The sequence below is a fragment of the Rana temporaria genome, chromosome 2, assembly GCF_905171775.1.
Source record: "Rana temporaria chromosome 2, aRanTem1.1, whole genome shotgun sequence".
Taxonomy (NCBI): Eukaryota; Metazoa; Chordata; class Amphibia; order Anura; family Ranidae; genus Rana; species Rana temporaria.
In genome coordinates this window covers 440,568,121-440,592,420 of record NC_053490.1, presented here as the reverse complement: position 1 = coordinate 440,592,420, position 24,300 = coordinate 440,568,121, and the positions used below count along the sequence as shown (strand labels likewise).

The window sequence follows — 24,300 nt, the reverse complement described above, 5'->3', positions numbered from 1 at the left end:
TCTCTCTCTCTCTCTCTGGAGTCCATACCTCTCTTAATACAAGAAAGGACTTTGCTCGCTTTGGAAACTGCAGCTTGACATTGCATACTAAGCTCATGATATACCAAAACCCCCAGATTCTTCAACATTACGGAAACCCCCCAGTTGTACAACCCCCCCCCCCCCCCCCCAGTATGTATGATGCATGCATAACTTTACCTTTATCAACATTAATACTCATCTGCCACATAGTCGCCCAATTAAACAGTGCATTTAGGTTGGCAAAATCCTAGTATACCACGTCCACCGCTAACCCTCTGTCCAAGGTTTTATTTACCTCTTCATAAAAAGAAATCAGATTTCCACAGCGATCAGTCATTTCCACAAGTCAGTCCCACCCCCCCCTTCAGTTAGAACACAGGGAACATAATTAACCCCTTCCTAGCCCCCTAGTGTTAACCCCTTCCCTGCCAGTGGCATTTTTATAGTAATCAATGCATTTGTATAGCACTGATCGCTATAAAAATGCCAATGGTCCCAAAAATGTGTCAAAAGTGTCCGCCATAAGGTCGCAGTACCGAGAAAAAATCGCTGATCGCCGCCATTACTAGTAAAAAAATATTAATAAAAATGCCATAAAACGATGCCCTATTTTGTAGACGCTATAACTTTTGCGCAAACCAATCAATAAACGCTTATTGCGATTTTTTTTTTTACGAAAAATTTGTAGAAGAATCGGCCTGAGGAAAAAAAAAGTTTTTTTATATATATTTTTGGGGATATTTATTACAGCAAAGAGTAAAAAATATAATTTTTTTTCAAAATTGTCTCTCTATTTTTTTTTATAGCGCAAAAAATAAAAACCGCAGAGGTGTTCAAATACCACCAAAAGAAAGCTCTATTTGTGGGGAAAAAAGGACGCCAATTTTGTTTGGGAGCCACGTGGCACAACCGCGCAATTGTCAGTTAAAGCGACGCAGTGTCGAATCGCAAAAAGTGGCCCGGTCATTGACCAGCAATATGGTCCGGGGCTGAAGTGATTAAAATATGATCAACTAGATTGCAATAGGGTTTAAATCATCAGGGAAGGGCAAAAACAATGGGAACATCTTTGCAATTCATGCACATTTCCCTGTGTTTTGTTTCCTAAAGACCCTGCAAGTACAGAAAACGACCTGATCTTTGCCATTTGATCTTAATTTCCTATTGTAGGCGCTAAACTATTCATCCAGACCACTTCATTTCCAAAGCATAGATACTTTTCGACTTGTATCCCAAGTTAGGTACTGGGAGAGCTAAATAGACCTTTAAGATAACATGGAATGTGTGCAGAGGTCACAGGACCTGTTTAAATTTCTAAAATGATCAACACATTTTTGGACTTAAAAAACTGATATAACAAATTGCTTTCAGTGTTATATTTAATAGACCAAAATGCAGACAATAACAGAAATTCATTATGGGAATATAACATGCGCTTGTTAAGTAGTGTGGGATTCTTGCCACACTTATTGGCATGCATATATTGAACAAAAGAAAAAGACCTTTTAGTACCACTTTAAATGAAACAATTGAATGAAACAAGATTGAAAAAGCAAGAGCATGCTGCTTTTTGTTGCTCATTTCAGCAATTCTTGTTTGATTTTTTTTTTTGCCATCTATATTTTGAAAGCTACTGTAGCTGCAGTGTAAACTATAAACTGTAAAACCGATTGGAATAACATCATAAAATATTCTATTTGCTAATAAATACTCTTGCTAAATCTCTTCTGATGTTTACTCATACGATTATGACTTTGATATCTCATTTCTGTATCCAGGATGCCAGAGATCATTCAATTTCGGACACTGAAATGCTCAAATTCCAAAAAATATTACCCAAGAAATTTGGGCCCCTTTCACATGTAATGATCCGCCCCGTGAACTTCTGCTTGCTCAGCGGGGATCGCTCCGTTGATCCCCGCTGAGCCGGTGGATGACAGGGCGGTCCCCGCACACTGTGCAGGGACCGCCTTGTCTTTTCTCCGCTCTCCCCTATGGGGAGATCGGATGAACACGGACCGTCTGTCCGTGTTCACCCAATCCGATCCGCCAGACGGATGGAAAAGTAGGTTTTTCCTCCGTCACACTTTGGCGGATCGGAGCGGGTCGGATGTCAGCGGGCATGTCACAGCTGACATCCGCGGCTCCATAAAGGAGCACGGAGCGCCCGTTCAGGTCCGCCTAAAAAACTGGCAGGCGGACCTGAAGGGCCTCCCGTGTGAAAGAGCCCTAAATGGAAAAATGCAAAATTCAATTCTTTTGCGTTCTCCAGTGTAAACAGTTGCTTCTTTGATGAGCCTAATGTTATAGATGAAGAATAATATCGGTCCATGTGTTTTTCCGTATACGAGTTCCGTAGACTCGCTATACTTTTCTTGAACATTACATATGTGCCATTTATAGTTGGCTGATTGAGTGAGTCTGTATTTTCTGAAGTGTGCTTTTATTGAACTTCTCTGAACTCATTGCTATCTAGCAACATGAAGACACTGCTGTTTTTTTGGAAGCACAGGAACTGGAGATGCTAATTTTCCAAATTTTATCTTATTAAGGCCCCTTTCACATTGAGGCGTTTTTTATGCGGTACAGCGCTAAAAATAGCGCTGCTATACCGCATGAAAAATCATGCCCTGCAGGCTTCAATGTGAAAGCCCGAAGGCTTTCACACTGAAGCGGTGCGGTCGCAGGAACGCTCCAAAAGTCCTGCTAGCCGCATCTTTGGAGCGGTATAGGAGCGGTGTGTTTACCGCTCCTATACCGCGCCGTTCCAATTGAAATTAATGGGCAACCGCGGTAATCCCGCCCGCAACGCAGGCAGTATTAACCCTTTTTCGGTTGCTAGCGAGGGTTAAAACATCACCGCTAGCGCCCGAATAAATACGACGGTATAGCAGCGCTACAAATAGCGCGGCTATACCGTCACCGTGGCTCCACGCCTCAATGTGAAAGGTCTTGATGATAAAAGTGCCACTTGCACTAGACCTAAGGGTTTCATCATATCACCCAACATAAATGTCCCCCCTCTTTCTGTTTGTGGTTTATTCAACTGCAAAGGAGCATCATCAAGTAGCTTTTATTGCATCTCTAACAGAACTCTAATTAATCCTATTAAACTAATTATTATATCTTGGCTTAGGAGGTTTTTTTTATAGCTTTAGAACATCTCACTGATGGAAAGGATCACAGGTGGCAGATGTGCTGAGTTGCATTCATGGATGAGTTGAAGGCTGCAGATAATGATGCAAATAGGAGCCTAATAATTCATGTTATAGCTCATTACAGCTTAAAGTGGACCTAAACTTGTCTACTTTACTCAGTCAGGGGACACAGGAGGGAGGGTAGCGACAATGAATAAAATATTTGCCTCCCTCTTCAGCTTAAATGGAATCGGGATGGAAATGTGGGAAATGCTGTTGCTGGTGTGAGAGGGTCAAAGGCCACACAAATTATAATAGTTGCCAACATGTCAACTGCCTGACCCCACACACTGTCTCCGTCTTCTAAGCATAAAAGGGTGTGAAAGAAGGAACTGTCAGACTTAAAGGTGACCTCTGACCCCCAGACACTCCAGCTGAAGGGTCAGACTCAGACAAAGTAATTAATGCTAAATAAAAGGGAAATATCAAGCCTTGCAAGTATAGCTATTAGGAACCATGAGATCCACCACTAAATCTCCCTTAGTATTTATTTATATGCAAAGTAGTCAACCAAAGCTGGACCCAAGAAAAGCAGTTACTGGTATAGTTACTGGTAGTTGAAAATACATATTTGATAGTTCTACCTGCCAAAGGAATTGTAAGTCTGTGTATCTAGCTTTCATATCCAGGTACCCCAGCCACTATAGCATAGCTTGATTAAGAGCACTGGCCAGAATGCAACCCCCAAGCCTGCTGCTTGACAACGAAGAAGAAACCGCACACTGATCACATCATCCCTCACTCTGCCCTCATTCATGTCGGCGTGTTCAACCAGTATATGTGAATGCAGTAAAGCCTGATTGGCATAAAGTGCATTTAATCCCTAAGAATATTTTTTTTTCTTATTTTCTCCCTTTTGATCTATTATATATGCCATTGAAAGCTTTTGATCAATAAGTAGAAATAAATACCTCCTTGATTCTTCCAGAAATCATGTAAGCTGATAACTCCTCTTTCTGTCTTCGCTGACATTTATCAGTTTGCATTCTTTCCAGGTCTCTGTGTGGACTATTTTTCTTTCCCCATATGTTGTGGAGGAGCAGGGTGGGTGTTATGTAGTCCTTAAACACTTGGGCCCAGATTCACAAAGCACTTACGCCGACGTATAACAAGTTACGCCAACGTAAGTGCAAATGTGTGCCGTTGTATCTGTGCGCCAGACCCACAAACTAATATGCTCCTAAAAACAGGCTACACCCCGCCGGCGTAGAGTGGGTGCACTTTTAGGCTGGGAGCATGGTGCCGCTCCCGTTGATTAGCAATTCAAACATGCAAATGAGGGAAATACGGCGATTTACGAACGTGAGTGTTCCCAGCGCATGCTACGCGAGATGCGCGTAAGTTGTACGTCCGGCGTAAAGTTATTCCCCATAAAGGAGGTGCAACTCAGCAACAGACATGCTCAGGTCTGCACCAGGGAGCACAAGCCGGCATATTGTGCGTTGGACGTGTGTCTGACTGGGCGTACATTATGTTCACGGCGTACGCAGTGATCCGGCGTAGCTTAGGCAGTTGTGCCGGCGTGGTTATGAGCAGGCGCAGGGGGTGCGTCCACGTCAGTTCGTGATACGTACCTGTCTGGCGCTCGGCCCATCATTTGCATGGGGTCACGCCTACTTCCACCTACGCCGGCGTACGCCTTCCAAACCCACGCCACGCTGGCGCAGCGTTGGGAGCACTGGCTTAATGAATGCAATGCTTGCCTCTCTGCGCTGCATTGGCGTAGCGTACAGTGTTTGCTCTACGGCGGTGTAATGTGCGCCTTGCTTTCTCTGAATCTGGGCCATAATGTCCTAGGGTGACAACATTTATACATACAGTGCCTTGAAAAAGTATTCATACCCCTTGAAATTTTCCACATGTCCCTTGACATCCGCTGCTCCATAGAGGGCAATGGATGGTCTGATCGCCTAGAAAATTGATAGGCGAACCCAATTGGTCCGCCTGTGTGAAAGGGGTCTTATTATATGCTTACCTGTAGGTACAAAACAACAAAGGGTTTACTCCCACTTATATTGAACACGTTAAAGTTAGAAGCTGATGGGTTACTATGCACAGCTGCACCAGATTCTGCTTGCACAAGTTTTCGTAAATACCCCCTATCCCCAGTATCTACTTCACACTCTTAATGAAGAAAATAAACATTTAGTAATTGCACTGTAGTGCCATAAACTAGATTTGGAAATAATAACCCCTAGAATTGGTGTCAGTCAGTGTAAAACTGCTTTATTAAATTAAGTAAAACATAAAGTGAAGGGAAATCCGTTTTCTTTTCTTTTTTCTTCTTCGCAACTGCATTGATTGGTCTTTTTGTTTTAATCAGTCTGAATTTCTTAGAATGGACAAAATTTGAATTTTCCTTTCACCACTATAGTATCTGTGATGCTGTATCCGTTTTCTATTTGGAATCTTTCTGGTCAGTATCAGTTTGTCTGCTGGTCATAGCTAGCCAGACTTTTTATCCCTTCCTTTCTGGATCCTTTCCCAGTACTGTTCTGCTCTTCTTCCAGCCCCCCCTGGCGGGATCTAACCCGGCCTCCACTACACAGTGCAGAGGGCACTGATCCAGTGCCACTATATTTTAGCTATATGTGCAAACCTCTTGATCAGTGTTCTACCTTGGCATAGTATTGCCAAGTAGATATACTATTACAGCTCATTAGCATTTCCAGCCGAGTTTAAACCAGTCATGTCTAAAAATAGTTTTTACTTGATCGAAACTTGGCAAACATATTTTACAGTCTGGCCAAATATCCTGCATTTGTTGATTTGTTCAATATCCTGTTTCCAGCAAACTTCAGTTGAGAGAGAAGCAGAGCACTTAGTGTTCTAATCGACTCTGCTTGACTGACAGCTCCTTATGAAAATTATAGCAGCATGTATTGGCCTTTATTTAATCAGTAAAATTATTATGATATTGCACACTTTAACAACAGATTTTTCTTAGCTAGATGTAGAAGAGAAGAAATTAGTTGGGGGAAAAAACGAGTTATGGAAAAGTTTTCAGCATCTTGGAACTGGAGGCAGAAGATTTTTTCAGCATCGTAGAATTGGTGTTGGTCAGAACCATCAGATTGCACGTTTTACTTTTTAAAGGCAAATTTTATACATATAAAATTAATGCTTAAAGCGGGGGTTCACCCTAAAACTACTTTCTAGTATTGCAATGTCCCGACACATTACAATACAATTATGCCTATTTTTTTTTTTTTTATGCTGTACATACCTCGGTACAGCTCATTCACCCGCGGCTTCCGGGTTGCGAATCCCGCGGGAGTGGGCGTTCCTAACTTGCTGGTGATTGACGTGATGACCAAAAACGAGCTCCCCCCGTCGTGTAAGCTGCGTCACGATTGCCGAAAGGAGCCGAACAGCGGCGGAGTTGGGCTAACTCTGCTGCCCCTGGCTTTATCTTTCCATATACAACCTCTGCTGTTAATCTCAGATCAGCCAACAACCTCCTCCACTTGCCTTGGCTATGCAACTTTACGTAGTTCTAGTTCTCCTCACTGCGATTTACAGACTTACAAGTTATTGGCTTTTTCAAAGAGCCTATGGAGAAAAGGCTGGATGTGTGTCATACACCATGGTCCACCAGTCCAGTGGAGTGTTTATCATAAATTAAAAAAAAAAAAGATCTGCCCCACATGCTTAGCTCTCAGCAATGTTTTAGAATGCAAAGCCTCTGGTCATACTAGTTTAGCGGAGAAGGCTGCAGAATTGCTGGAGCCAGTTGAGGAGGATACTGGCTGATCAAACGTCAGTAGTGAAGGGTATAAATGTCAGAGGAAGTCCCCTCCCCCTGCTGAGTTGCCCCCAGAGCAAATAGCTTGCTCTGGGGGCACTTGTGTTTGCCCGCTCCTGAGCCACCTCTGTGTATCTATGAGACACACAGAACGTGGTCAGCCCCGCCCCTGCTCCCTCCTCATTATTTGTGATTGACATGGCAGTTGCACCTAAAGGAAAGACTTTCAGGCTTTAGAACCACTTTAAGGTGTAACATGGTACAAATGCACAGAGTTCTGTGTTTACAAACGCACACAACTCTGTACAGAGAACAGCAATCTGGCTGTTTCTTCTCCCTGAAAAGGGAGAAAATACAGCCAGATCAGCAAGAAAAAACAGCACATATTACAAACATGACACTTGTTAGGTACAAAGTTAACTCCTTTAATTGCGCCTTGAGTTTAACCCCTTCCCAGCCAGTGTCATTAGTACAGTGTACATATTTATCCCTGTATTGGTGTCACTAGCAACATCAGTGTCAATGACCCTCCCTGTTAGTGCCAGATTTCCCCCCACACTATCGCAGTCCCACTATAAGTCTCTGTTCACCACATTACAGTATAGCTGCATAAATCCCTGTGTATATATACCAAAGTTTGTAGATGCTATAACTTTCACACAAATTAATATACACTGATTGCAATTTTTTCTTTTTATGTATTACCAAAGACATGTTGCAGAATAAATTTTGGTCTAAATTTATGAAGAATTTTATTTTTTTTGTTATTTTTTAACAGTAGAAAATAATGTTTTTTTTATTATTATTATTATTATTATTATTATATATTTTTATTATTTTATATAATAAAAAAACTCAGCGGTGATAAAATGCCACCTAAAGAAAGCTCTATTTGCATGATTTTTTTTTTTTTTATAAAAAAAAATTAATTTGCGTACAGCCTTGCATAACCACGCAATTGCCAGTTAAAGTAGCACATTGCTGAATAGCTGGTCATGAAGAGGGTAAAACCTTTTGGTGGTCAAGTGGTTTATTTCTTATATTTTCCTTGTGATGAATACAGTGAAGATGGGCAGATGCCTAATGCCTGACACACACTTACCGAAAGTCGGACATTTCAGCAGGAACAGGGTAACTTTCTGTACATGTGTCTTTTCAACAGAAGTCGGTCTAATGACCGGTTTCTATGGAACGGTCTTGCTGGGAAACCAGCATTCGATCAGAGCCTGCAGGTGCTGAGAAGTGTATTCTGGTAGGGAGGAGTCCCCCCTGTCACAATACAATAGCGCAGCAGAATAGATCCCCCCCCATCACACATCGTTGTGTTGATGAGGGGATCTGTAATTTTACACCCAGTTTAAGTAGTGACCAGCTGAATCTATGAACCGATGTGACAGAATGTCACTAACAGCTGTATTTTTTTCAGGTTCTAGTCTGCAGATCTTAGACTTTGCAGAAAATGTCAACACTGAGTGACTGGTCACTTTATTTATTGTTTATGTATTCTGAGGGATGTATGTTCTCTTCATTACCTAATGATGCATTTTATTTATATTGCGACTTTAGGAAATATTACCACACGGATAAGAACCTCAGAGACAGGCTCAGATGATGCCATTAAGTCTATTCTAGAACAAGCCAAAAGAGAGCTGCAGGTGTTAAAGACTGGTAAGTGTCATTGGCCATCAACCGTTATAGATCCTGGAAAAAAAGAAAGTAGGACATCTTAAGAACTTGTAGTTACCGTAATTAAGAGAAATAACATGTCCATAAAGTTCATCTAAAAAAAAAAATTTGGGAAGCAAGGGTTAAGAACTGTGCGTTGTTTTTTATTGCCCTATGTTCTGCTGAGATGTACGCTCTCTTTGTCCTAGTAATACACATACAACATTTTGAGCTCTAAGCAGAACAGGAATAGAAGAAAAGTGTTCCAATGGGGACACATTAAATGGTGGCCATACATGTAGCAATTTGTGACCAATGTAGGCACAAGCAAACACAAAAAGCATTTCAACTGAAAAAATGGCACTCCACATGCAGTTGGCAAATGCAGTGCATTTTTGGGCATGGCCACAGTACCATGCAATTTGGTGCAGTGCATTTTTCAAAAGTAGTGCATGCACAAGTTTTTGTATGTTCCAGTGTGCTTTCAGCCACTGCCAAATTGCACTGCAATGGCTTGCACAGGAACTGCAGGAGACTGTGGAACCCATTCATGTGTGTTGCGGGTTTGAACCGGTCCTGAGTAGGGACAGCCCCCCTTCCCCCTGGAAGAATACAATGTCTCGGCAGGAGGGATTCCCCGGTCAGCACTGTCTGTGTTGATGGGGGGAAATCATGCACATTTCTTTCCTGCAACCCTTTACTTTGCATCTCACAGTGTTTATAAACGCTGTCAGAAGGTTTGTTTTTGACAGCAGTTGCTGTAATAGCTGCTGTATTTACACAACAACTCCCAGCTGTTCTAATGACAGCTAGGAGCTGCAGAGGGTAAGGTCAAGGCATGCATCATGCGTCCAGTGAACTAAGATCATTTTTTTTTTTTTTGGATGTTTGTAACATGCCCAATGTCCACCATTATTAAACACTTTTAATTCTGTTTCGCCCTGTCACTTTGCCTTATTAGGCAGGTAACACCACTCTCTCCTCCTTTAGCTTCCTGTGTTACCTGCTGCTCAGTGGAAAATGGCGTTGAACAATTAAAGGAATATTGACTGTTCACTTTGCAAAATGTTTTCCTTAGAAAGTGTATGTTGATTTATTGAATAGGTAGAAGCTGTGTTTACAACAATGATCCGGTCATGCAAGCAAAAATCTCCCCCCCCCCCCCCCCCCCTCACGCATTGGGTATTTAAGCGTTTTACTGCTACAAGGCAGAAGCTGTGCGCTAGATCACATATATAAACATGATCCAGGTTGAATGCGCACCACCGCTAGGCTCGCTTTCACTGTAATCACACACAGCAGGAGCCCAGCAGCGGGCACCGCAGACTTGGTCTGTTGTCACCCACCGATTGTTTAGTACACAGACAGAATGACGATCTGCCTATGTAAAAAACAAGGCAGATTGCCGTCCTGTCAATAGAGAAGGCATTTTTTCCTGTGTTCCTGCAAGCAAGGACATGGATCTATGCCTTCTATTATCTATGCCTTCACTTAGTAAAAGCACCTCCCCACAGTACACAAGCACTAGCTAGGAACATATTTAACCATTTGATTGCCCCTGATGTTAACCCCTTCCCAGCCAGTGTCATTAGTACAGTGACAGTGCATTATCTTTTTAGCGCTGATCACTGTAATAATGTCACTAGTCCCCAAAAAGTGTCAGTGTCCAAATTGTCTGCCGCAATATTGCAGTCCCGCTAGAAGTCTCAGATCTCCGCCATTACTAGTAAAACATAAATAAAAATGTTGTATAGTTTGTAGATGCTACAACTTTTGCGCAAACCACTCAATATACACTTATTGGGATTGTTTTTACCAAAAAATATGTGGCAGAATACATATTGCCCCTAAATTGATAAAGGAATTCGATTTAAAAAAAAATAAAATGTATTGGATATGTTTTATAGCAGAAAGTAAAAAAAAATATATATATATATATTTTTTAAATCGTCGTCTTTTTTTTGTTAATGGCGTAAAAAAATAAAAATCTGAGATGTGATCAAATACCACCAAAAGAAAGCTCTTTTGTGGCAAAAAAAAGGCATAAGGATGCACAACCGCGCAATTGTCAGTTAAAGTAACAAAGTGCCGTATCGCAAAAAATGCCCATGGTCGGGGGAGATCAAGTGGTTAAAGTGATAATAAAGTTTCCATTTTATTTTTTTTATTCAAATAACAAACATGTTATACTTATCTGCTCTGTGCAATAGTATTGCACAGAGCAGCCAGAAGATCCTCTTCTTCTGGGGTCCCCCGCTGGCACTCCTGGCTCCCTCCTTTTCAGTAAGTGCTCCCATAGAAAGCTGCTTACTATGGGGGCACTTGGGCAGGCTTGTATCTATAGACACAGGCAAAGTGGCTCAGGATTTAATTGGCAGCAGTGGGCGCCAATAGCTCCCACTACTATTCATCTGTCCAGTGAGGAGGGAGAGAGCCGGTACTCTTGTGTACAGCGCTGGATCAAAATTGGGCTCAGGTAAGTATGTGGGGGGGTCCTGCGGCACAGAGGCTGTTTACCTGAATGCATTTAATGCATTCATGTAAAACACCATAAGGCTTTAGAACCACTTTAAAGTGAATACAGCTTCACCTTGTTTACTATGCTAAATGAACATTCACAATGAAGTGTACAGTCTCTATTTCTTTCGTAAATCAACCCAAATGTTTTAGTCATGACAAATCTTTCAAAAACGTAAAGAACAGTTCAGATACATGCATTTTAGATGTTCATTTGGTTATATGCCTGTAGTCCTGCTTTAAGGGAAGATTTGTTAAATTTGGAGTGTAGAAATGCAGATTGCTAAAAACAGATAACTGGAGTTTCAGACTTTTCAGCTATAAGGAAAAGGCAACTTGGCTTCTGCCATGCAAATCTACTGACTCGCTGCTGATCAGCTGAAGGGCTTTTTACATGAATGTGGAAAACTCCTTTTAAGGATTCATACATCTGAACACTGTACCATCACCCAGTGTACATTTCCTTTCAGTTCCATCTTCTTAGCTCTTCAGATAGACTGCATCATCAGACTACATGATTAAAGTGGCAGTTTAAACTTAGTTTATACAGTATCTCACAAAAGAGAGTACACCCCTCACATTTTGTAAATACTTTATTATCTTTTCATGTGACAACACTGAAGAAATTACACTTTTCTACAATATAAAGTAGTGAGTTTACAGTTTGTATAACAGTGTAAATTTGCTGTTCCCTCAAAATAACTCAACACACAGCCATTAATGTCTAAACTGCTGGCAACAAAAGTGAGTCCAAATTAGGCCCAATTAGCCATTTTCCCTCCCCGATGTCATGTAACTTGTTAGTGTTGCAAGGTCTTGTGTGTGAATGGGGAGTAACATCCACCAGCTCCGTCATAGACGAGTGGAAGAGGACTCCTGTGGCAACCTGTGAAGCTCTGCTGAACTCCATGCCCAAGAGGGTTAAGGCAGTGCTAAAAAATAGTTGTGGCCACACAAAATATCGACACTTTGGGCCCAATTTGGACATTTTCACTTAGGGGATTACTTACTTTTGTTGCCAGCCGTTTAGACAATAATGGCTGCGTGTTGAGTTATTTTGAGGGGACAGCAAATTTACACTGTTATACAAGCTGTGAGATACTGTACATATACATTTACAAAGCAGTAATTGCTGTCTATTCTCAGTTTACAGTTTACTATGTACACTTGATTTAGTGTGTTGTATGTGAAGCCTCCAATTCAACTTAGATTGAACATAATACACTCTCAAATATGGCATTAATCCTTGTGCATTAAAGAACACCGGTATTCAGAAATAGGGGAGTTAAACTGCCGCCAATAGTACATTTAGGCTGCATTCACACTGAATCACAGCGTTTTGTCCCGCGAATTGCGGCGGCAAATAGCGGCGTTTTGTACCGCGATTCGCGGCGACAAAACGCCGCGATTGTGAATGCAGCCTGTGACCCCCTCTATGGAGATGGTTCACATCTCCTAGCCGAACGCCGAAAGACGCCTGAAAAAAAGGTCCGGGACCTTTTTTCAGGCGGCAGGCGTCAGGCGTTCGGGGTGGAGATGTGAACCATCTCCATAGAGGGCAATGCTAAAGCATCCCTCTGGCGTGTCGGGGCGGCAGCGGCGTTCACACTACAGGCGTATATACGCCTAGGTGTGAACGGGGCCTTAGGACACTGACAAACATAAAAATTGCAAGCCAGCCCCTGTATAACTCCTCCTCTACCCCACATGCCTCCCATTTTTTGCAAGTGTCCTAGAAGGTTGAAAGCCTTTATCTCAGTGACTTCAATCAAGATTTCTTTCTTGCTGTTGTTTGAGCTGGACTTTTGATAAGCACTATCCAGAATTGTGTGCAGCTTTAGCCTTGGAGGCCATACCTGGACCCTGTTGGACTGGACATGCTGGGCTAGCCTTTTTTCCTTAAGAGTGATCATTTTTGTCAAGGTCTTGAGCATCAGGTTAATGCTCTGGGGCCTTTCCTTGATGTTGGCAACTTTCCCTATCTTGCTGTAAATTTTACCTCATCTGGTTCAGATATGGGCATTGGTGCTTCAGGTTGCCCTTTGTGCAGATGGTTCCCATTGCCTTCATTGATCTTTCAATGTCTTTTGACCACCCCTCACTGTTTTTGAGCATCCCAACTTTTTCTGAATTCCTGTGTCCCTCAGTGGACGAGAGAGAATATACGATTTTTGTACTTGCTGTAAAATATATTTCTTGGGGTCCAATCAGTGTCAGGGGTTACACCCCTCCATATATTTTCATTTCTCTGCTACTGCTTTTCACAAAACTGAGGCATGCTTGGTAGAGGAGGGGAATACAAAGGGGTTGGCTTGCAATTTTTCTGTTTACCAGTATCCTAAACTTTCTGTAGGCGGTAATAACTGTTTCTGAATTCCTTTAACCCTTTGGACACCAAGTAATCGATTTTATGGTAAGTAAAAACACCTTATTTTACAGGCTGTAAGAGCCGGTTCACACAGGGGCGGCACGACTTCGGGGGCGACTCGGTCAGGCGACATGAAGACAACAACTAAGGCGACTTGCAAAATGACTTCTGTATAGAAGTCAATGCAGGTCGCCCCCAAAGTAGTACAAAAAGCTTTTTCTAAGTCGGAGCGACTTGCGTCGCTCCTATTAGAACCGTTCTATTCGCTAGAATGGGACGCAACTTGTCAGGCGGCTGCGTTGCCTGACGAGTCGCCCCAGTGTGAACCGGGTCTGACTGTTGATTAGGTTATTAAAATTTGTATCTAATTTTTTTAAACTTGTTCCTGCAGTTGAGCCGGCTCAGCCCTCTTCAGCATCTAGCAGTGGTAATTCTGATGACACTATTCGGTCCATTCTACAACAAGCAAGACGAGAAATGGAAGCCCAGCAAGCTGCTTTTGAACCTGCCTTAAAAACGGCATCTCTGTCCCAAGCTGATCTTGCCATCATTTCTCCAAAACTTATCTCTACCACTGCAGTGTCTTCAGTGTCTAGTTACTCTCCCTTATCCATGTCCCTGAAGAAACACACACCAGTTTTGGACTCTGGCATCTCTACCTTACAGAGCCTTTGTAGCGTAAAAAAAGAGCCCCAAGAGACATCAATGTTGGACATTCATAGCATGACCGAATCTACGCAGGGAATGCTAAGGCACGTGAAAAATGAGCTGGGACGAGGTACTGCATGGAAAGACCATTGGTGGAACACAGTTCCACATGAAAGGAGAACGGCACCACCTGAAGACACAAAAGTTGAAGAGTCCAACTGCACAAAGGAGAAACTTATCACTCAGAACAGGCCGGACCGACAAGGGCCCTCGTCTTCTTCAGAGTACTGGAAGGAGTGGCCAAATGCTGAGTCTCCTTATTCGCAGAGCTCGGAAATCAGCATGACGGGAGTCAGCCGCAGTGAAACGCCCCAGAACAGTCCGTTGCCTTCATCGCCGGTTGTATCATTAACCAAACCAGCCAAACCGTCTGTCCCTCCACTAACTCCTGAACAGTATGAGGTGTACATGTACCAGGAAGTAGACACCATCGAGCTCACCCGTCAAGTTAAAGAGAAACTTGCAAAAAATGGAATCTGCCAAAGGATATTCGGTGAAAAGGTAAGCGTGTGTATTATTTTAACTTACCTTCCCATTTGCAAGCTCTGTTTATTACCTACACAGCTTTCCAAAGAAAACGCTGGCATGGGTGCTTTGCTTACAAGCAGTTCTTGATACAGTCTTTGCTTGATTTGTCTTGATTTGCACACACTCTAATAAATCATACAATGCAGCTGCTCACAGCCCATGTTGGCAGAAGGTAGATGTTGTTCCTGGACTGTCAAAACGTGTACTTGACACAGATATGATAAATAAATGTTTGGGTTGGCACAGCACAATACAGCCAGTCTGAAAAATTGCTGAAAGATGCTTTGTGTTAGGGAATACAGTACATTTGTAAGCTTGTAGACTTTTAGATAACAATGTCTGCAAATGTCTCAGGGCACCTATGCCAGTGACCTTGTGGAACATCTAACAGAAAAATTTAAAGATACACTACTGTAGAGATTGAAAATGAAATCTTGAACAAGGAGCACAGCTTACCTACTTAGTTGTTCAACTTTTAGACACTACTACATCAGGTCTCATTCATCTCCTTTTTCTGTGATCTGGATTATTTTGAAACCCATCTGCTGGTGATTTGCTTCCTCGCACAAGTATAAACCAGGGCCCAGATTCTCAAAGGACTTACGACGGCGCAGCGCCATGTATGCCGTCGTAAGTCCTAATCTGGGCCGCCGTATCTATGCGACTGATTCTGATGCCGCATACACACCATCACTTTATGTGATGAAAAAAAACGAAATTTTCTGTGAAGTAAAAAACGACGTTTTTGAAACTTCAATTTTCAAAGACGAAGTTGCCTACACACCATCGTTTTTTTCACAATGCTCTAGCAAAGCGAGGTTACGTTCACCACGTTTTTCCATTGAAGCTCGCTTCATAACTAGCTTCTGGGCATGCAGGGGTGTAAAAACGTAGTTTTAAACGTCGTTTTTTGCTACACACGGTCAATTTCTGTGAAGTAAAAAATGACACATAAAATTGAAGCATGCTTCAATTTTTTCTTGACGTTTTTCACAAGACATAAAACGACGTTTTCCCCCACACACGGTCATTTAAAGTGACGTTTTTAAAAACGTCGTTTTTTTTTTCATCACATAAAGTGATGGTGTGTACGCGGCATTAGAATCAGTTACGCATAGATATCCATTAGATCCGACAGGCGTAAGTCTCTTACGCCGTCGGATCTAAACTGCAATTTTTTCGAGTATGCAAATTAGCTAGATACGCAAATTCCCGAACGTACGCACGGCCGACGCAGTAAATTTACGATGTTTACGTTAGGCTTTTCCCAGCGTAAAATTGCCCCTGCTATATGAGGCGCAGCCAATGTTAAGTATGGCCGTCGTTCCTGTGTCTAAATTTTAAAAAGTTACGTCGTTTGCGTAAGTCATCCGTAAATGGGGCTGGACGTCATTTACGTTCACGTCGAAACCAATGACGTCCTTGCGACGTCATTTGGAGCAATGCACACTGGGATATTTTAGGGACGGCGCATGCGCAGTTCGTTCGGTGCGGGGACGCCGCAGAGATACGCCCATTGAACAAGAATCTGGGCCCAAAAGTTCACATTTCTTTTAGTCACCAATCAGATTAAAACCTACCTTGGAAGCTTAAATTAATACAGAACAGCCCTCAGGAACACCCCCCCCCCCATGATCCTGTAGAGAGCTTTGTGATTTTATTCTGCAGAGGATTACACATCCCCTTTATGACTTTTAATGCAGTTTAAGTATTTGTCGGATAACAGTAGTAGCTCACTGAATGCTTGTATTAGCTTCTTAGAATTGCTTGAATTAAAGTTATAGGTAACAGTATGTTAATTCCATACGTTTGTGCCTGTTTGCTTTGATCAAACTGTGATTTCATGTTAGTGTGCATAGTCACATTGGATTAGGCTTCTGAAGCATGTATGAAGCTAGTTGGTCATATGGAGCAGTCCACCCTAGTCTGTTTAAATGAAGATGAAACTTACTGGTGGATACAGGTAACTGCTCCATTTTCTCCAGATTTCATTGCTCCAGCTTTACAGTGTGTATATGGACAAATGACACAACCGTGGATTATGTGAGCATTTATAAAGTCATCATTGAAATTGTTAATGTTGCTAAATAAGATTAAAGTGATTGTAAAGGCTAATTAAAAAAAAGAAAAACAGGTTTATAGTTTCCTGCTCTGTGCAATTTTTTTGCTCAAAGTAGCCCCAATCCTATTCTTCTTGGGTCCCCCGCCAGCGATTCTGGCTCCTCCTCCTCTTCTTGTTGTGCAACCGCATGAACCCTCTTCCTATTGTGGCACACCTTCGACCTCAATCCTGAGCCATGCTGCCTGTGTCTGCTGTCTCTGAACCAGTGAGATCAGGTAACTATAAGGAATGCATTAACGTATAAAACCTTTAGCCTTTACAACCACTTTAAGTCAGTTTTCCTGTTTGTGTGTACTGCAGATAATGAATTTCACTATGCAGTAGTGTTTTTTTTTAATCAGACTTTTGGGTTACTTACATGTATAAAATGGTAAGTGAATGTTTTAGATGAATCTTCAATAGTGGTACCAAAAATAAAATAGTATCCCATTTCAGTTTACAATAAAGCCAGGGTCTTTAAACTTTTTAGAAGGAAGGCCAGATTGTATATTTTACAAATGTCCGCTGGCCAAAAAAATCACAATCATTTATAAATGTATTATTAAAATTTAAATGAATTAGGTTTTACTTCCATGGGTTTTACGAGGTCCCAGTCATTTCTCCCTTGCACAAGATTCCCCTTTACATCAGAGACCCCCCCCCCCCTTACATCAGCATCTTCATCAGGTTCCCCTTTACTTCAAAGTTCCCCCCTCACATCGAAGTTCCCTCTAAACGAGTCCCCATCAGCGTCCCCCATAGATCAGAGCCCCTTTTAGAACAGAGTCCCCCTTTACCTCATGAACCTGAAAGCATGGCCGTAGCAGTAAGTGAAGTTGGATGAAATGCTGTCCTCCTGTAATACCTGGGGCAAGTATGTGATTGTTTGTTGGGGCACCAGCAGTCCTAGCAACAAAGAAGGGTACATACAACGACAGTGCACCTGGGGGAACCTGTGCTGGAGACCCAGGGGAGGGGGGAAGGGGGGTTGTGGATGCTGGTGAGAATCAGAGGCCTTAGGCTGACTTAAACACCTTGTGAGACCTGTGTAAAGATGCCTCTGACCCTAACTGCAGACCAAATCTTGCAGATGGCCAAACTTGGCCCACAGGCTTTAGTTTGGAGATCCCTGATACAAAGGATTCTTCTTCTGGTGAAGCCATTCTTCATAAATCCCCCCCACCTTGACTAAATCCCCAGTTCCAGCTGAAGAAAAACTGCCCCAAAGCATACTTTTTGGAATTATGGCCAAGTTCAGAATACTGGAGATTGTTGTCACATGTAGTGCACAACCAGTACTTGCCAGATACTTCTGTGGCTCCTGTAATGTTGCTCTAGGCCTCTTAGCAGCCTCTCAGACCAGAATTCCATCGGAAAAAAATCCACGTTTTTCTTGTCGGAATTTCCGATCGTGTGTACGCGGCATTGGAGTGAGCTTTTCACAAATTCAGAAAACATGGCAGGCTTATTGCTTAGCTGCTGCATGGGCAGGAAAGCTTGACCCCCATAGTCTGATTTGGTTTGGACAAAGCAGGAAAAGGTTAGAGCCATTGTCAGTTTTTTACATCCACCTGCATCTTTACAGGACAGTAAATGAGAACAAATCTTTTCAATGGGTACAACAACACATTTTTAGTAAAGTGAGGAAGGGTTAGAACATCCAGGTGAGAGCAGCCTCCCCTTTACCCTTTTCTTCAGAACACCTAGAGCACAATCTTCCCGAAGGAGTCAAATAAATTGTAACTCTTTCCCGCTCTATCCAAAATGAAATGGAAAATTTGGCTGGAGTTTGGCTTCAATGTTCACTTAGTTTATCGCATGCTTGTTTTTATTTTAGTGATGTAAATACATTTTCTGCAATGTACATTTGATTTATTTATTATTATTTTTTGTGCATTTATTACTTACATATCACTTTATAAAGCTGGTAGTATAATACTAGACTGATCTGCTTGCTTTGGTACAAAATCCTGTACTTGATTAAACCAGGCCCAAACCTATGGAGGTAAGAGCAATATTTCTGACAAAACCTTTGTGTTGAATTTTCAGGTGCTGGGCCTATCACAGGGCAGTGTCAGCGACATGCTGTCCAGGCCGAAACCCTGGAGCAAGCTGACCCAAAAAGGCCGGGAACCATTCATTAGAATGCAGCTATGGTTGAACGGGGATCTTGGGCAGTGCGTCTTGCAGTCACAAGGACAGCAACAAGGACAAGGTACTATAAATAAAAACTTTGTGTGAGCTTTGCTGTACACTACCTAATTTTCCTTTTTTTACTCTATTTAAAGGGATTTTGGCAGCAAGCAGTGATATAGTCAGAATATGACCTTGGATAATTCTATCAGACAGGAATGACAGGGAGGCACTGTACTGCCGAGCTCTTGTACTCATTTACTTGTGTGGAAAGTGAGATTTGTTCCGCCCGTGGCGGGCACTGCATTCCATGGGTTTTAGTGCCCTGTGGCAAAGAAAGTGCTGATGTATGACGATTCTTGCAAAGCTGATATTTGCCATATCCCCTTTGCTGACTTACCTTTTGTTTCCATTTATAGCCCTGCAATCTGCGGCAACTCAGCAGGATCCTGTTATTGAAGGATGTCCAAGTCCAGGTACTTTATAGTGAATCTTTTTATTTATTTTTTCCACCGTGATCTAAGTAAGGTTATATGTAGGCTGGCTCTACGTGCTCTTCTGATATTTGGCTGTGCTTAGGAAAATTATCTGTGGCATTTTAAATGTAAATTTTCTTCATCAACCAGCATTTTCGGTTTTCAAAGTACAAAATGTTTTTTGCAGATTCAGCACATAATTATTCAGAGTGTTTGGTGTGGATGAGGCAGCAGTATACCTTTTTTGCAAACATCCAAAGATAAAACAAGCGTGGTTTTTAAACTGAATTTGATGTTGTACAGTATATGTTTTTTTTGTTGGATACTTGAACTGTAGCTGTGGCCTATGATGAGGAGCTTTCTATGCTCCTATTGTGCCCCATTGCCATCATGCAGCACATTCTGGTAGCTATCACTGAGCTTGCTCTGTCTACTGTAATGCAATGCTGGATAGATCTAAAATGTAGAAAGCATATAATATGGAAGTTGATATGAACAAAAAGCAACGTGACAGTGACTGCCTTCTAGAAGAAGACTTTACACCTAAAAAATAAATAAATTATAATTTATGGAGAATGGCTTTGGTTCAAGATGTTTTGGTGACGATCTGCAATGACAACATTTTTCATTTACATTTTCTAATGAATTGCGTGGAATAGTCAAATCATTAGAACCTAGGGGCCAGATTCACGTAGAATTCCGGCGGCGTAACGTATTGCATTTACGTTACACCGCCGCAAGTTTTATGGGCAAGTGCTTGATTCACAAAGCACTTGCCTGTAAACTTGCGGCGGTGTAGCGTAAATCCGTCCGGCGCAAGCCCGCCTAATTCAAATGGGGAGTGTATCATTTAAATTAGGCGCGTTCCCACGCCGAACGTACTGCGCATGCTCCGTTTTGAAATTTCCCGCCATGCTTTGCGCGAAATGACGTCGCACCGACGTCATTTTTTGAATGTCGACGTGAGTTACGTCCTTTCCTATTCACGGACGACTTGCGCAAAAAAAAAATTGAAATTCGACGCGGGAACGACGGCCATACTTTAACATGACAAGTCTAAAGATAGGCCACGAAATACCAGCTTTAACGATACGCCGGGAAAAGCCGACTAGCGACGACGTAAGAGAATGCGATGGCCTCGCGTACCTTCGTGAATCGCCGTAAACAGCTAATTAGCATCCTCGACACGGAAAACCACGCAAACTTCACCCAGCGGGCGCCGAAGTATTACACCTACGATCACAAAGGCGTACGAAGCTGTACGCCTGTCGGATCGAAGCCAAAAGCCGTTGTATCTTGGTTTGAGGATTCAAACTAAAGATACGACGCGGCAAATTTGAAAAAACGCCGGAGTATCAGTAGATACTCCGGCGTATTTCTTCTGTGAATCTGCCCGTAGGTCTCCACTAAAAGGATTGGCTTGGTTCACACCTATGCGTTTTTTGCAGAAACGCACTACAGTCCCTACAATCCATCTAACATGGTTTTCTATGGGACACATTCACATTTATGCTTTTTTCGGCTTCTGCATTTCAGAGACTTTTTTTAAATGCAAAACAGTTTTTGGTTTAATAGACTTTATTGGAGATGCTGCAGAAAAGCATCTAGTGTGTTTTTTACATGTTTTTGAAGCTTTTTTGATGCGTTGTTTTATCTGCCCAACAACAAATTGGCCAAAATTTTTTATAAAAATGCAAAACGCAAAAAAAAATTGAGAACGTGACAAACCCGTGCAAAAAACAGGTCCTAAAATTTGCAGTTTACGCAAAACTTGCCATTTACATAGGTTGGAAGTGGGTGTAGTGGAAATCTATTCAGAAGTTTTGTGTAGGTGTTTTGGATAGAGCGGGAAAGAAAGAGAACCTCTACTTTTTTTTTCTGTCTTGTGTTTATTTCCCCTCACTTCATGGCTCTGTGAACACTGTTCCTGAGATAGAATAGGAAGGAAACATCCTTAGTAGGGACACTGTAAGAAAAAAAAAGTCTAGGTCCTTTCCACTATGTCTCAAAAAAGTTTTTTTTGCCAACCATTTTTTTTTAGGTGGTCTACAGGCTGTCCCCGGGTTACAAACAAGACAGGGACTGTTAGTTTGTTCTTAAGTTGAATCTGTTTCTAAGTCAGAACAGGTCAATTTTTTAAGTGTAGCTTCAGCCAAAAAAATCTATTTTTAAGCATTTCGAATAGCATAGGAAAGGGTTATCAACCCTGTAACATTTGTTTTGCTGTCTGTGCCCCTGTTCAGAAGATTTCGCCTCACTTTCTGTCCCAATGATAATTAGATTTTGGGTTGTTAGGGAAACATGGACTGGTGATAAAGCTTCAGTGGAGACACCTTTTTCCCATATAAACTCTTAGGCCCCATACACACGAGAGGATTTATCTGCAGATACGGTCCACCGGACCGTATCCGCGGATAAATCCTCTCGAGGATTTCAGAAGATTTCAATGCGATGGCGTGTACACACCATCGCATTGAAATCCGCGCTGAAATCCTCTGCCGATGACGTGTCGCGCCGCCGCCGCTATTATGACGCGGCGACGGGCGCGACGCTGTCATATAAGGAATTCCACGCATGCGTCAAATCATTACGACGCGTGCGGGGAATCCCTTTGGACGGATGGATCCGGTAAGTCTGTACAGACGAGCGGATCCATCCGTTGGAATGGATTCCAGCAGATGGATTTGTTGAGCATGTCAGCAAATATCCATCTGCTGGAAATCCATCCCAGGGGAGATTTATCTGCGGATAAATATCCGACGGAGTGTACACACCATAGGATCTATCCGCAGAAACCCATTTGATGGGATTTATCTGCGGATAGATTCTATGGTGTGTATGGGGCCTTACAGGAGTGAATTTCCATTCCTAGGGATAGATTTTCTCTCACTTCCTATTGTAAGTCGGATATTTGTAAGTAGGGGACCGCCTGTATTAGGTCAGATTTATTTTAGCTTTTTGACCTGGCGGCAAACTTTAAAATCCGTTTTTTAAAATATTGCAATTTTATGGAATGTGTATTTTTAAGAAGTTCCATTTTGTGGTCACATGGGCTTTTTCAAAGTCTTGTAAGCACTTTTGAGGGTACTTCAACCACCAGCTATATTTTGTCCACTACTAACGAAGTAAGTTGGCAGCACCAGGCTTACACTCACTCCCAGCACCTCCAGCCTGATATCTGCCAATAGTAAAAGCCTACACCAATTGTGTGAAAGCGGTAAACTGTTTCAAATCCTTTTGTTATACAGTCTAGTCTTCTGATTACTAAAAGTAGCGTAAACCTTTTTATGATGCCTGGTGTTCCCTTCTAATTGTAAGTCATCTAAGGTAGCCATAGTAAACATCCTAGAAAATCAATTTCTGATCACTGGTCCCTACTACTTACTATTGCTAGCAATGGGTTTGTCCACAGAGCTCTGCCTACAGCTATATAAAAGATTCCAGTAATGGACTAGATTCAGTCCGTTTGTTTGTATCTATTCTAGGCTCCAATAATGGACTGGATTCAGTCCGTTTGTATCTATTCTAGGCTTCTGATGACTAGAAGTAGTGAAAACTTTTTTTATGTTGCCTACTAATTACAAGTTATCTAAGGGTAGCAATGGGAAACATCCAGGAAAATCCATTTCTGATGCCTACTACTTACTATTGCCAGCAACGGGTTTGCGCACAGAGCTTTGCTCACAGCTATACAGAAGTGTTCAATAATTGACTGGATTAATCAATCTTCTCATGTCTATAAGGAACAACACATTCCATTGCTGTCAAAGTAGCTGATCTGCAATGTGCTTTACCTTTACATGGTGACTTTTGTGAAATTATAGCTGAACTTTGTCACAGTAGGGAGACCAGAATCACGAGCATTACATATTGGTCTATTGTTTGGTGCACACAAATACATAAACACATGCAATGCATGGTATGTACTCTACTACTGTTAATATCAGCACTTAGAATAGATAAGAATGGGATTTTTTTCCTACCCCCATACAATACACAAGCTTTTATAAATGCATTTAAACTATATCTGCCATAAGGGAAATAAGTAAACTACCACTACATAACACCATCTAAAATGTTTTTTGTCTGGCCGTCATGCAGATCCCCCACAAAAAGATTCCTTCACCTAGTTTGGTGCTTAAAGTTGTAGACAGGTTTGCTTCACTTTACTGCACTTCAGTACACACCTTGGTAAATAAACTACAGTGGCCCACTTGAAAATAACAATGGACACAGGGACTTATCAAGCCCACAGTTCTATTCCCTTTCCCAGCTCATTAATGGTGATGGAGCTTACACAGAGTTTTTGATGTTACCACCTCTGTCACATCACCGTGTTTTGGGCCCAGGGATTGGCTGCTCAGAACCAGGTGTACAACCTGGGAGGTGGTCACATGCTTCCCTATACCCTGAAGTACTAGATATTTGTAGAGTCTATTCTGGAGCAGCAGAGTGGAAAAGGAACAAAGATAAGGTGGGTTAGAGGGTGGACTAGTAAAAGACTCTTTATGGGCACATTGACAGTTTCTGCAGAAACCAGCGATCAGTCTTCTATGTAACTCTGTCTAAAGAGCTGTGATCTGTACAGCTATTCCTCTACTGTAATTTTTAGACATCATAAGATCTGATCTCTGTGTGACCTATTGTTCTGTAAGCTCACTTTTTTTAACACATCCAAGCAGCCCTGTGTTCCCCATACTCATACTTGCTGTACTCCGCTGTTGTACATGTTGCACCAGCGGAGGTGCTCACAGAGAGTACTTTATTTTGGTTAGTGTCCTCTCATTATTATACTGGAGGTGGAAAACTGCATTTGAAGTTACAGCTGTGGGTGTTCCCGA

At 42.1% G+C, this 24,300-nt stretch overlaps 1 protein-coding gene across 4 annotated transcripts in view; it reads left to right on the top strand.

The window, feature by feature from the left end:
* The window catches only part of CUX1 (cut like homeobox 1), a 429,361-nt gene that overhangs the window by 363,420 nt on the left and 41,641 nt on the right, over window positions 1-24,300 (top strand). For all 4 annotated transcript variants that reach the window (XM_040338414.1, XM_040338412.1, XM_040338415.1 and 1 more), the window contains 4 exons: window positions 8,530-8,631; window positions 13,905-14,722; window positions 18,900-19,065; window positions 19,403-19,459. In XM_040338414.1, coding sequence (XP_040194348.1) covers window positions 8,530-8,631; window positions 13,905-14,722; window positions 18,900-19,065; window positions 19,403-19,459 — 1,143 coding nt within the window. The remainder of the gene's footprint in view (window positions 1-8,529; window positions 8,632-13,904; window positions 14,723-18,899; window positions 19,066-19,402; window positions 19,460-24,300) is intronic.